We start from the raw sequence: 13,531 nt of genomic DNA, 5'->3' as shown, positions 1-13,531 counted from the left end.
TTAAGTGCAGCCCGTTGTATGCAGCCTTTTGTATCATTACTTTAAAATTCATTTACCTTAGATCATGTTCCAGGGCTGAAAATTTCATTAATAAACTTATCTTCAACTGACAATGTTGCTGGACTAGTTAGTTATTTTTTGGGGTAAATACTTTTTAAACAATCTTGGAATAATCTCAATTTTGATTGACACATGCCTTATTTTGTGTGAGATTAGGAGGAAATGATAAAGGGAAGTTTGCTCTCGGCCTGGTGCAGAATGAGTGGAAAGTCTATGTAAAGAGACCACTGGATCGTGAAGAACAGGATATTTATTTTCTGAATATCACAGCTACAGATGGACTTTTTGTATCAAGAGCAGTGGTAGAAGTCCGAGTGCTGGATGCTAATGATAACAGTCCAATCTGTGATCAAGTAAGTCGCATCTGTGCTTTGCCATTGCTTTCTGAATCATAAGTAACCCTTATTCAGTGTCCTAATGTTTGTTTTAATTTTTGAAGTATGAGTTATGTTTGAAACTCCATATTGTTGTCAAATATCTGCAGGTCACTTATACAGAGACAATTTTGGAAGACATTACACCAAATGAAGTTATTCTAAGGATTGGTGCCCGTGATATTGATGTTGGGTTTAATGCAGAAATACGGTATTCTTTGCATGGAACTGGCTCAGAAAATTTTTTCCTGGAACCAGAATATGGTAAACGTTTCTGTTGTTTCAACATGGATTTTTCAAGTTATTTATTGGAGTAAGAACTAAAAAGAGTGAGTTTAATTATTTAATGTGATAGAGATGTGTTATGTTAAAATTCAATTTAAATGGTGTATCTGAGAGTTTCTTTAACAACTGAAATATAGAAACTGCTGATATTTTTCAATAGCACAGATTTTTGATCATGCAGAGTTTCCACACAGAGTTGGTCAGTATTAATGCATGTACAGAACAGAAAACAACCTATTAAAAAAATACTGAAAACCAAAAGGTGTATTGTAACAAGGTAAAGGTTAGGATGAAAAATATGGTTACCGAACAGGGAAGCAATCTAAAGATTAAAATAGTTTTATAGTGGCCAGACATTAACACTAACTTATTTAAGCATGTCAGTGTAAATTACACAATTAGAGCAACACATAATGTGGCAAGCCTATTGACAAACTGATTTTGGAGGTGTAGAAGCAAACCACAAAATGCCTGGATGTTGCTCACTGAGGATATTGTTCCTCTATTTAAAGAATTTCACTTCAGTATGTATCTTTCAAAATTCAATTATTGTTTGTCAATTCATGACTGTGAAATACTTTTAAACTGTGTTGCATTCTGTGTGTTTTAACAGCTAATAGTATAATATTCCACACGGAGGTTCTGCTTATATCAGAATTAGGATAATTTCACCTGGCCTAGAATGATTTGAATAATTAGGAATTATAGCTCTTTAGCTTTTGTTTGCTGTTACTTTCTCAACAATTGTGAGTTTATATTTATTCTAAACTTCTGATTTGTTGTGGTCATCCAATAGGTGAACTAAAAACATTATCAGTTTTAGACCGTGAGGAAACTGAAGTATATAATTTGATTGCCAGAGCAACAGATGGTGGTGGACGCTACTGCCAGTCAGGAATAGTTCTGTTATTGGAAGATGTGAATGACAATCCACCTATATTTTCCTCCAATCATTATACTCAGTCTGTTTATGAAAATACAGCAATAAAGGTATTGCTGTCAAAGGTTGAAGCAACAGATCCAGATGCAGGTAAGTCATTGAAACTTTTTCAAAACACTTATTCTACTGGTGTACAGGACAACAAAACGAACAATTAGGAATGCTGGCATGTTTTAATTAGTTGTATCGTGATAGGAATTTTAAAACAATAAATATTTTAATTGCATTTAATCCGGTACAACATTTCTCTGATAATCAATTCCAATTTATTTCTTGATAATTAGAATTGATATCACAGTCATCGACTTTTATATATGAAGAGTTGGAATGAATGAGAAGTGTCATTGAATAACTTGGAAGTTGTACTTCTTCATTTTTTCCGATTCTTAGTACAAGGATTTACAAGGATTATGTATTGTCATTCATTTAACTTAGTTTTATCCATTGTGAACATAGAATAGGCTATTGTTATTTTAGCTTTCTGTACTTCCACTTTAGCATCATTTACCTCAGTACCTATCTTGCCTAAATTATTGTATCAGTGATAATGGGAACTGGGATGCTGGAGAATCCAAGATAACAAAGTGTGGAGCTGGATGAACACAGCAGGCCAAGCAGCATCTCAGGAGCACAAAAGCTGATGGTTCGGGCCTAGACCCTTCATCAGAGACCCTCTCTGATGAAGGGTCTAGGCCCAAAACATCAGCTTTTGTGCTCCTGAGATGCTGCTTGGCCTGCTGTGTTCATCCAGCTCTACACTTTGTTATCTTGGATTCTCCAGCATCTGCAGTTCCCATTATCATTGATACAATAATTTAAATGAGATAGGTACTGAGGTAAATGATGCTAAAGTGGAAGTACAGAAAGCTAAAATAACAATAGCCTATTCTATGTTCACAATGGATAAAACTAAGTTAAATGAATGACAATGAATAATCCTCTCTGATGAAGGGTCTAGGCCCGAAACATCAGCTTTTGTGCTCCTGAGATGCTGCTTGGCCTGCTGTGTTCATCCAGCTCCACACTTTGTTATCTCACCTAAATTATTGTTGCCTCCAAACTGGACTATTTCAGTGCTGCCCAATGGCCTGCAACCTGTCCTCCATCATTCGTGGATTTCTGCTGTCCAAATACCATAGATAACAAATCCCACATGCCCACCTCCCAATCTATACTAATCTCCATTTATTTCCATATTCTAATACTTTAAATTTATACATATTGATTTTATTTTTCAATTCTTCTATGATATTTTTTGCTGATTTGAGACTTTTTTCAGTGCTGTAACTCCAAACTATTCCTTTGATGCCATCAACTGTTGTACTGCTTTTCTTTTTACTTTTCCAGTCGAGGCTGTGTCTTCATCCGTGCAAGCCGATACTGCGAAATTACCTTCATAAATTATGCTGCGTCTCCACTTTCTACTTCTCCTTTTAAGGCTTTAATATTTATGCATTTTATCAACCCTTTAATGATCAAGTTTAAGATTAAAGAATATTTGTTTTTGTTTCACCCTCTGAATTACTTTCAGATCTTTGTCAGATAAGATGCTACATAATGCAAATATTTATTGTTGTAATCATTTTGTGGCTCTTACTTGATATCCTAGCTATTCTTGGCTGTTTATGCTAATATATCAATAGTTATTTTTATGGTAAGAGGTAAGTTTAAAGAACTAGCTTTTTATCATTGACAGAGTATGAGCATCACTGGCATTTATTGCTCATCCGTACTCACCTTGGAGAACATTGTGGTTAGCTGCCGCCTTGAACTGCTGAAGTCCATGTATTATAGGAACACCCATAATGCTGGTAGTGAGTGTGTTCCAGGATTTTAACCCAGTGATTTTGAGAGAACAACAATCTGTTTCCAACTCAGCATGGTGAATGGCAGGAGGTTAACTTCTAGGTGGTGGTGTTCCCATGACTCTGCTGCCTTTGTCCTTTGTGGGTTTGGAAGATGCTACCTAAGGATCCTCTGCAATGTACCCTGTAGAAGGTAGACACTGCTGCTATTGAGTACAGTGGAAGAGAAACTGAATGTTCGTATATGTGGTGACAGTCAAGCAGTTGTTTTAACCTAAATAGAGTCCATTTTTTTGAGTTTTGTTAGAACTGCATTGATCCAGGCAAGCGGGGAGTATTCTATCACACTCTTCACTTGTACCTTGTAGATGGTTGACAAGCTTCAGGAAGCAAGGAGATGAGTTATTTGCTAAGTGATTCCCAGCCTTTGGCCTGTACCTGTAGCTACTAGTAAACAATAGACAACACAACAGATGGATAAATGATGAATGCACATGCACATGCACAATGTAGGGATAATATTCCTGCGAACTTGAATATATCAGCATCTTTGCTTGTGACTTATCTACTCAGCTTTGCTGGCAGGATGAAAAATTAGATCAAATAGCTCTCCATCACTTAATATTGATTAATTTTCATCCTGATTAAGTCACAATATTATTTTCTGACACATATCCATCAACTGCACAATTCAATCAGCATCTCTTCCTGATTGCATAAGATGGTGTTAAGTGCAATTCACACATTTAATTTGTGGTTTGCAGCACTGTTTGTAATGTGGATGATGAATTATTTATTCTACCTTTTGAGAGAAACATTATTCAAGTAGTAGGTACACAGTTTAATGTTTGGCAATTGTCTGGAGATTGCATGTGCTGACTTGTATGGATTGGATGAGCAGTTGTCAATGAGTTTGGTCATTGCAAGTTATTGCAGGGGAATTGCAAAGTGAAAGTTCATTTCACAGTAAAATCTCTACAGTTACAAATTCCTCTGGGTTATTTCTATTTATTAATCTGTAAAATGGTATGCAGCTGTATTTCCTTTGGCTTTCACCTGTTATATCGTTGTATCTGTGACAGAAACCTTTTTAATGTGACAGGTGGAGCCATTGCTGGCCCTCCACCAAAGTTAGGACAGTGGAGTGTGAGAAACTCTGGAAATTAACCCTTTATTCTTTAAGTTAGGGGCATATTTCTCACATTGTTTGAGGACGTAATCCGTCATTTTCAGTTGTAATGATCCAAGATAGCATACTTGCAAATATGTTTGACCTAAAAGCAAAGCTCTTCCTTTTGCAAATTAAATTTTAATGGTATGGTAAAAATGTTGTCTAAATGTCCCATCCTTTCTTCCCAAATTCATTTTGCCTATTTAGTAATTAGAATAGTGTTGTCTAGTGTACCCCTACTTAGTACTTTCACTCCAGTTGTAAGTAAACTGCAAATTTGTTTAGCTGACCACAAGGCATTTGATGTGAGTGTGAATAAAGATAAAATTTTTGAAGCAAAGGGCTGGAAATGAAACACTTCTGAAGAATGAGGAAAAATTAGATCATTTTGGGTGGTTTCCCTTCAATAAAAATATCCTGAAGAATAACTTGCAGCAAACCTGTCTTTTCTGTTGACATGTTGGCTAAGCTGTAACGCATTTTGAGCATTTCTTAAACTTATTTTATTGTTTATTATATGTTTCATAAATGCAACAAATAAGACTGTATGCCTCAGACAAGCGACACAGCAATAACGTGGTCAAATCTACTACAGATCACTGTTTTTGAAATGTTAATAAACAGAAAAGCAAATTTTGCGCAAGATATGGTGCTCTTTAACAGATACTTGCAAATAGAAAATAATTTCACACATTTTCCCTTATGTTACACTCAATTTTTAGAATAATACCAGGAAATTCATAATAAGCATAAGCAACATATGTTTTTATTATTTATACTCAGTCGTCAGAAGTCACACGACACCAGTTTAAAATCCAACAGATTTATTTAAAATCTCAAGCTTTCAGACCTGTTAGACTATCACCTGTTGTTGTGTGACTTCTGACTTTGTCCACCCCAATCCAACACCGGCACCGGCACCGGCATATCATCCAACCAGCATGTCGTCCGTATACCTTATTAGAGCGTTCTTTATATGCTACTGAGGTACAAGTGTTTACATTGCTTATTTCCTCCTTTAACAACTTCTCAGAGTTCAAGTTAACAATGAATTTTAGTTACTTTTGGCTTGCTTTATATTCTAAACTCCTTAGCCCAGAATTAGATTAAAACCTGAGTCATAATCTTACTACTAAATTCTATATTGTGGGCCAGTAGTTGACCCGAAAAACCTTGCACAGTGTATGGTGAATTATTTTGTCAGTGCTGGTTTTAAAGTGTATACACAATTATTTATTTATATAGTTTCACCAAGCACAAGCACCATTGACATATATATAATCATATGATTAAGAACTACATCACTGGAATCAATTTAGCATTTTACTACCCTCCACATATTTCAAAATTCTTAAATAAAAACACAAGTTAGAACCTTCCAAAGACTATAAAAGCTTATAAGGATGGACCGCCATCTAAATGCTATGGCTGATAGGACAACTCACAAGCTGGGTATTCTGCAGGAGGTAGCTCAACTTCTGACTTCCAGAGCCTCTCCTCAACTTAAAATGCACAATTGAGCAATGTGTTGAAATGAGAGATGGATTTCAAGAAGGTATTTGACAATGGTTATTGCACAAAGCCGAAGCTCATGGTATATGAGTAACATATTAGTGTGGATAGAAGATTGTCTGGCTGCTGGGATGCAGTGTGTGCATAAATGGGTGCTTTGCTGATTGAAAGAATGTGATGAATGGAGACATTCAGGATCTGTGCTAGACCCTCAGCTTATTATAATTTATTTCAAGACCTAGATGAACAAAGTGAAGGTAGGAAAGTATACTGTGAAAAGGACGGCGTAACGAGATAGCAGCTGGGTTGAGTGAGTAGGCAAAAATATGGCAAGTGGAATATAACGTGGGAAAATGTGAACTTGTTTACTTTGCTTGGAAGAATAAGTATTAAGTATTACTTAAAATGAGGATGGTTGCAAAATTCTGAGGTGCAGAGGAATCTAGAGTTTCCAGTGAGTGAGTAACTGAGGGGTAGTATGTAAGTACAGCAACTATTTAAGAAGTCAAATTGAAAATTATCCTTTTTATGTGAGTGATTGAACATAAATTAAGAATTTAATGTTTAATTTAGTGAAGGTCCTTGTGAGACCTGTCTGGAATAACTTGCACAGTTTTGTCTTCTTTCAAGTATCACACCTCACTGGGGTTAGTGTGTTGTAAATCAAGCCACATTGTTCCCTGTTGTCATAAATTTGAAAATTTGATTAAATCATCTACCCAATTCTACCATACCTAGAACATGCACATATTTTTTGGAGTCAACAGCTTCTGGCTTCTTTTTACTGCTAGATTTCCTAAGCCTTGATAAACTAACTGGCGTTGGTCGAGTTCAAAGTATGAATTCTTGGTGTCAAAGATGGCCACACCCCACACATACACAGATGACTTCTGTGATGTCATTTATTGCAACGGTATACCAGTGGTCAGTATGGATCTGCACATACACAAATAACATTAGCAGCCATGCATGTTCATAGGTCAACTCTGATTTACATTATAATGAATGTGATGATGTCTTCGAGGGTTCAAAATTTGTCTTTTCTATTCAATTACATGTAGTATCTTTTTCTGTCAAAGAAAATAGAACTAACTTCTAAATAATCTAGGCTTCGTCAGTTACAAGCAGTATTTTAACTGAACAATTAATGAGAAATAGCAATACTTTCCTGCCTTCTGAGACAAGAAAAGACAGCAAATGCTGATATTTCCATGCAGGGTTTAAGAAAATCCTTAAAGTTTATCATGCACCAAAAGTGAGCAATCTCTTTGTGGTATCTTGTACGTTATTCTACAGCAATATTCTCAGCAAGAAACAGGATGTCCTGCTTCTGACAGGAAGCCAATGCTCTCATGCTTATTTCTATCAAGTGTTTGTTTCTGCTGTGCCTCTGAACAGACGGATGGGCCACTGTAATACGGTGTTTGTATATATACATGGTCATGCCATATAGTGGTAGTGTTGGTAACAAATACAACTGGTTATGTTTAACCCCAGCTTAAATTGCACAAAAAATGTCTTATGTAGACATCTTTAATGATGCTCCCTAATTCCACAAATAGGGTACTAGCATAACTCATGACCTAACATTATAAAAGCGCCAACAGGTGTGTGTTCAGTGAGTTGTGGAAAACATTCATGCATTTAGGATTTAACATTTGCACTGGTCCTTGGGAAATTAATATTAAGGACTAGATCTTTAAGAAACTGCTTTCAAAGCCGTTGCTTAGTTTTACATCTATCATTTTCCAACTTTATATTCTGAAGTTTTTGTAAATTCTATTTTCGAAATGCAAATACATAGAGCATGATTTCATGTTAAACTCTTTTTACACCATTGCCGTTAAACTGCAGAAGTTTCATGCTTAATGTGGAATAGTAGACTTTGTTCATAATTAACAGTAAAATTTCAACATTATACAATGAACCTAACTGAAAACAAGTTTTGTCTAACTTAATGGAATGAATTTTACTCTTTTATCAGTCTTGCCATTAATGAAGGACAGGAACATTAAAATCAGTATAGTGTTGCACATCCTGGATTGACATGGAATCATTTTTTAATTAGATATTAGACATACAGAAAAGTGATTTTTGCAATTTAAACAAGGACATAGTTTAAATGATTAATTGAAAAGAATACAAAACCTTGCAAGTGTTTACTGTATCCACCTGCAAAATGTGCACTGCGATTTAGTTGCTCTTGGCCTGTGTAATTATGGGACTATTATAATTAACGTTGACCTCTCTAGGTTAGTGAAGTGAAAACTCAAGTGTTTTGTTATAGACTCAAAGAGCCATACAGCATAAAAACAGGGCTGTCGACCCCCCCATGTCTATAATGACCAAACTACATGAATTGCATTTGCTGATCATTATTCAATAAAGGTTGCTTAAAAAAAGTAAATATATGTCAATACACATAGAATTTATGAAAAGAATTTAGTTTAACTCTGACATTACCCATAATCAAGTAGTCTGCCCATGCTTGTTGTCTTAAGTGAATGCATATAGAATGCAGCATGGATACTTGTCTCAAGTATAAGTCAGAATGCTGGAAGCACTGAACATCATTCTTGTTTTTTTCTCTCTTCACAACAATGTCTTTTGTTCAAGTTTGGTTTATAGTCTCTGTCTATTGTTCATGAGTTATTGGTTGTTAAACACCATAGAACATCAAGAGAATCTGACTGTCTTATATAAATACAAGCTATTTCTTGTATTCTTTCTTATCCTTTCTTCAACTGAAGATTATAAATGACAAAGGACGTGATGCTGTGTATGGATAGTCTATGATTATGGATTTTTGTGGAATCAGGGAGAGTCTTTGTTGGTGTAAAAGAGGTGGCTTGAATCCAATTCAGGGTCTCTATTTTTACCGATGTGCACTTATTAAAGGTGTGGTTAGTTCAAGTCACTAGCGAGCTTCTTGTGCTTCTGGCCTTGATGGTTCCATTCTGTTCTCCTGTAGTTTTCATGGAACCTGGCTAGACTAAACAAAGAAAAAAGAAAATTACAGCACAGGAACAGGCCCTTCAGCCCTCCAAGCCTGCGCTGATCCAGATTCTCTATCTAAACCTGTCACCTATTTTCCAAGGATCTGTATCCCTCTGTTCCCTGCCCATTCATGTATCTGTCTAGATACATCTTGAATGACACTGTCATGCCCACCTCTACCACCTCCGCTGGTAATGCATTCCAGGCACCCACAACCCTCCGTGTAAAGAAGTTTCCAAGTGTATCTCCCTTAAACTTTTCCCCTCTCACCTTGAAATTGTGACCCCGTAACTGAATCCCCCACTCTGGGGTAAAAAGCTTCTTGCTATCCACCCTGGCGATACCAGTCACGATTTTGTAGACCTCAATCAGGTCCCCCCTCAACCTCCGTCTTTCTAATGTAAATAATCCTAATCTACTCAACTCTCTTCATGGCTAACACCTTCCAACGACCTGATGAATCTCCTCTGCACCCTCTCCAAAGCATTCACATCCTTTTGGTAATGTGACAACCAGAACTCTACAAAGTATTCCAAATGTGGTTGAACCAAAAATCCTATATATCTGTAACATAACCTGCCAACTCTTTTACTCAATAGCCTGTCCAAAGAATGAAAGCATGCCGTACGCCTTCTTAACCACTCTATCGACCTGTATCGCCACCTTCAGCAAGCAATAGACCTGAATGCCCAGATCTCTGTGCTTCAATTTTCCCCAGGGCTTTTCCATTTACCATATAGTTCGCTGCTGAATTGGATCTTCCAAAATACATCACCTCGCATTTGCCTGGATTGAACTCCATCTGCCATTTCTCTGCCCAACTCTCCAATCTATCTATATTCTGCTGCATTCCCCGACAGTCCCCTTCACTACCTGCCACTCCACCAATCTTAGTGTTATCTGCAAACTTGCTAATCAAACCATCAGTACCTTCCTCTAGATCATTTATGTATAGAACATAGAACAATACAGCTCAGAACAGGCCCTTCAGCCCTCGATGTTGCGCTGACCTGTGAACTAATCTAAGCCCCTCCCCCTACACTATCCCATCATCATCCATATGCTTATCCAAGGACTGTTTAAATGCCCCTAATGTGGCTGAGTTAACTACATTGGCAGGCAGGGCGTTCCATGACCTTACCACTCTCTGAGTAAAGAACCTGCCTCTGACATCTATCTTGAATCTATCACCCCTCAATTTGTAGCTATGCTCCCTTGTACAAGCTGAAGTCATCATCCTCAGAAAAAGACTCTCACTGTCCACCCTATCTAATCCTCTGATCATCTTGTATGTCTCTATTAAATCCCCTCTTAGCCTCCTTCTCTCCAATGAGAACAGACCCAAGTCCCTTAGCCTTTCTTCATAGGGCCTGCGCTCAAGACCAGGCAACATCCTGGTAAGTCTCCTCTGCACCTTTTCCAATGCTTCCACATCCTTCCCGTAATGGGATGACCAGAATTGGCAGTATTCCAAATGAGGCCGCACTAACGTTTTGTACAGTTGCAGCATGACATCACGGCTGCAGAACTCAATCCCTCTACCAATAAAACCTAACACACTGTAAGCCGCCTTAACAGCACTATCAACCTGGGTGGCAACTTTCAGGGATCTATGTACATGGACACCAAGATCCCTCTGCACATCCACACTACCAAGAATCTTTCCATTGACCCAGTATTCTGCCTTCCTACTATTCTTCCCAAAGTGAATCACCTCATATTTATCCATATTGAACTCCATTTGTTACCTTTCAGCCCAATTCTGCAGTTTGTCCAAGTCTCCCTGCAACCTACAACATTCTTCCACACTGTCCACTACTCCACCGACTTTAGTGTCATCTGCAAAATTACTAACCCATCCACCTATGCCTGCATCCAAGTCATTTATAAAAATGACAAACAGCAGTGGTCCCAAAACAGATCCTTGAGGCACACTACTAGTGACCTGACTCCAGGCTGAATATTTTCCATCAACCACCACTCGTTGCCTTCTTACAGAAAGCCAGTTTCTAATCCAAACTGCTAAATCTCCCTCAATCCCGTGCTTCTGTATTTTCTCCAATAGCCTACCTTGTGGAACCTTACCAAAGGCTTTACTGAAGTCCATGTACACCACGTCAACTGTCCTACCCTCATCCACATGCTTGGACACCTTCTTAAAAAACTCTGAGGTTTGTGAGACATGACCTGCCCTTGACGAATCCATGTTGACTATCTCCAATTAAATTGTTGCTAGCTAGATGATTATAAATCCTAACTCTTATAATCCTTTCCAACCAATCCCTTTCTATATCACAAACAAAACTAAAAAGGACTTACTTTTCATTTCACTTTAGAAGTATAATATACTATAGTTTGAAGGAGAAGAGCTCTCAAAAAGTAGGTTCAAAAATTTGTGCCCATGCCCCCTGTCCATCGCCCATGATGCTTCATAATCTTCAGACCAAACTATAGCACTTCTATATCGATTTATGCATTCAAACCTTAATTATTGAGACTAAACATTCATTGATTCTAATCAAAGTTTGAAAAGTTACATAAAATTTGCTTTTGCTATAGTCCAATAAATTGGTCAATAATCCAGGCTCTTTAAAATATAAAGAGCAAAAACTACTTCAACTTCTTTATCTTGTGTAAATAAATATTGTGCAATTAGCAAAATATATGTCTCAGCCAGAGCAGTCAATCGAACAATATTTTCACAAATATTTCAACATGTGAATGTGTGCTCGGCTCCTAGCCTCAACTGTATATTTAGCAGACCGCCCCAATCCCGACTGCTGCTTTCTTCTTAAGGTTGCTGCTCATGATTCTAAAACCCTTCTTCCATCGCAAGTAATGAATTAAGGATAGCATGCATGCCATATATTGAGAAAACTAGAAAAATCAGAAACAAGTACCCTCCAAACTCAAAATGAGCCTTCAAACATCCAGAAGATACAACAGCAAGCAGATCCTTGTGATCTATTCAACCATTTAAGTCGCGTTTTTAGCCAGGTTCTGAAATCAACAGTCTATTCAGTAGTTTGGATGCTGAGTAGGGTTTATAATCTTCCATTATGTTAAAAATCCCTGCGGATGTGAATTGCAATAGCGAATGCTGAATTTACGTTCACACGTGTGATGCAGCCATTCAAGAGAACTGCACTTGATAATGCAGGACAATGAAATGGCAGACCAATAAAACACTACTTCAATCCTGTGTTGACAGGAAAAAGGAATTAACCAAGTTTAGCATTCGGAGGAAAAGGTCCTGGAAAAGTTAATGGGACTAAAAGCTGATAAGTCCTCTTGGCCTGATAATCTACACCCCATGATGGTAAAGAGGTGGCCCTAAAAATAGTGGATGCGCTCGTTGTCATCTTCCAAAATTCTGAAGATTATTGAACAGTCTCAGGAGATTGGAGGGTGGCAAATGTTATACGGCTATTTAAAGTAGGATAAAATGGAATTATGGACCTGTTAGCCCAACATCAGTCATCAGAAAAATATCAGTGTGTATTTAAAGAGGATATGAAAATTGGGCACTTATAAAATATCAAATATTATTAGATAATATATACAATATTACACTAAGTCAAACTCAAAATGAATATAAGAAGGGAAATGTGTTTGACAAACCTACTGAAGCATTTTAAAGATGTAACTAGTCAGAGAGATGTGGGAAACCAATGGACATGGTGAATTTTGATATTCAGAAAACGTCTGATAAACTCCTATCTTAAGAGGCTACTGTGCAAAATCAAACCATATGGAATTGATGGTATTACACTGGTACAGGCAGAGAATTGGTTAACAAAGTGTAGGAAATAATGGCTCTTTTCTGAGTGGAAGGTAACAGTAAGTGCAGCACAATAGGGATCAGCACTTGGGTCCAGCTGTTTGCAACATGTATCACTGATTTGGCTGAGGAACACAAAGGAATATTTCCATGTTTAGTGATGACACAAAGCAAAGTAGGAGTGAGAGCGGATGTAAAGAGGCTTCAAAGCAATTTAGATAAGCTGAGTGAGGCATCAAAAATGAAGCAGATGCAGTATAATGTGGATAACTGTGAGGTTGTCCTCTTCAGTTGGATAAACAGAATGGCAGAGTACTTCCCAAATTATTTGGGATTGGGAAAAGTTGATATACAAAGGCACCTATGTGTACACCAGTCATTGAAAACAAGCATGTGGGTGAGGTTAATTGTTAAAAAGACAAATGGATTTGACCATCATTGAGAAAAGGTTTGCGTATAGGAGCAAGCAGTTTTACTGTAGCTCTACAGGGCCTTGTTGAGACCATGTCTGGGGAATGGTATGCATTCTTGGTCTCCTTACCTAAGAAAAGCTATCCTTGCAGTAGAAGGACTGTGGAAAAAGTTTACAAGACTGATTCCTGAGGT

The 13,531-nt window shown here is 37.4% G+C and overlaps 1 protein-coding gene across 7 annotated transcripts in view; it reads left to right on the top strand.

The window, feature by feature from the left end:
* fat3a (FAT atypical cadherin 3a) overlaps positions 1–13,531 on the top strand; it is an 808,281-nt gene that overhangs the window by 685,031 nt on the left and 109,719 nt on the right. For all 7 annotated transcript variants that reach the window (XM_059646553.1, XM_059646555.1, XM_059646551.1 and 4 more), the window contains 3 exons: positions 217–413; positions 545–698; positions 1,516–1,749. In XM_059646553.1, the coding sequence (XP_059502536.1) occupies positions 217–413; positions 545–698; positions 1,516–1,749 (585 nt within the window). The remainder of the gene's footprint in view (positions 1–216; positions 414–544; positions 699–1,515; positions 1,750–13,531) is intronic.

This window comes from Stegostoma tigrinum, chromosome 6 (genome assembly GCF_030684315.1).
Source record: "Stegostoma tigrinum isolate sSteTig4 chromosome 6, sSteTig4.hap1, whole genome shotgun sequence".
Classification (NCBI taxonomy): domain Eukaryota; kingdom Metazoa; phylum Chordata; class Chondrichthyes; order Orectolobiformes; family Stegostomatidae; genus Stegostoma; species Stegostoma tigrinum.
The sequence above is the reverse complement of the archived record's forward strand: the minus strand, read 5'-3'. Positions and strand labels throughout refer to the sequence as shown.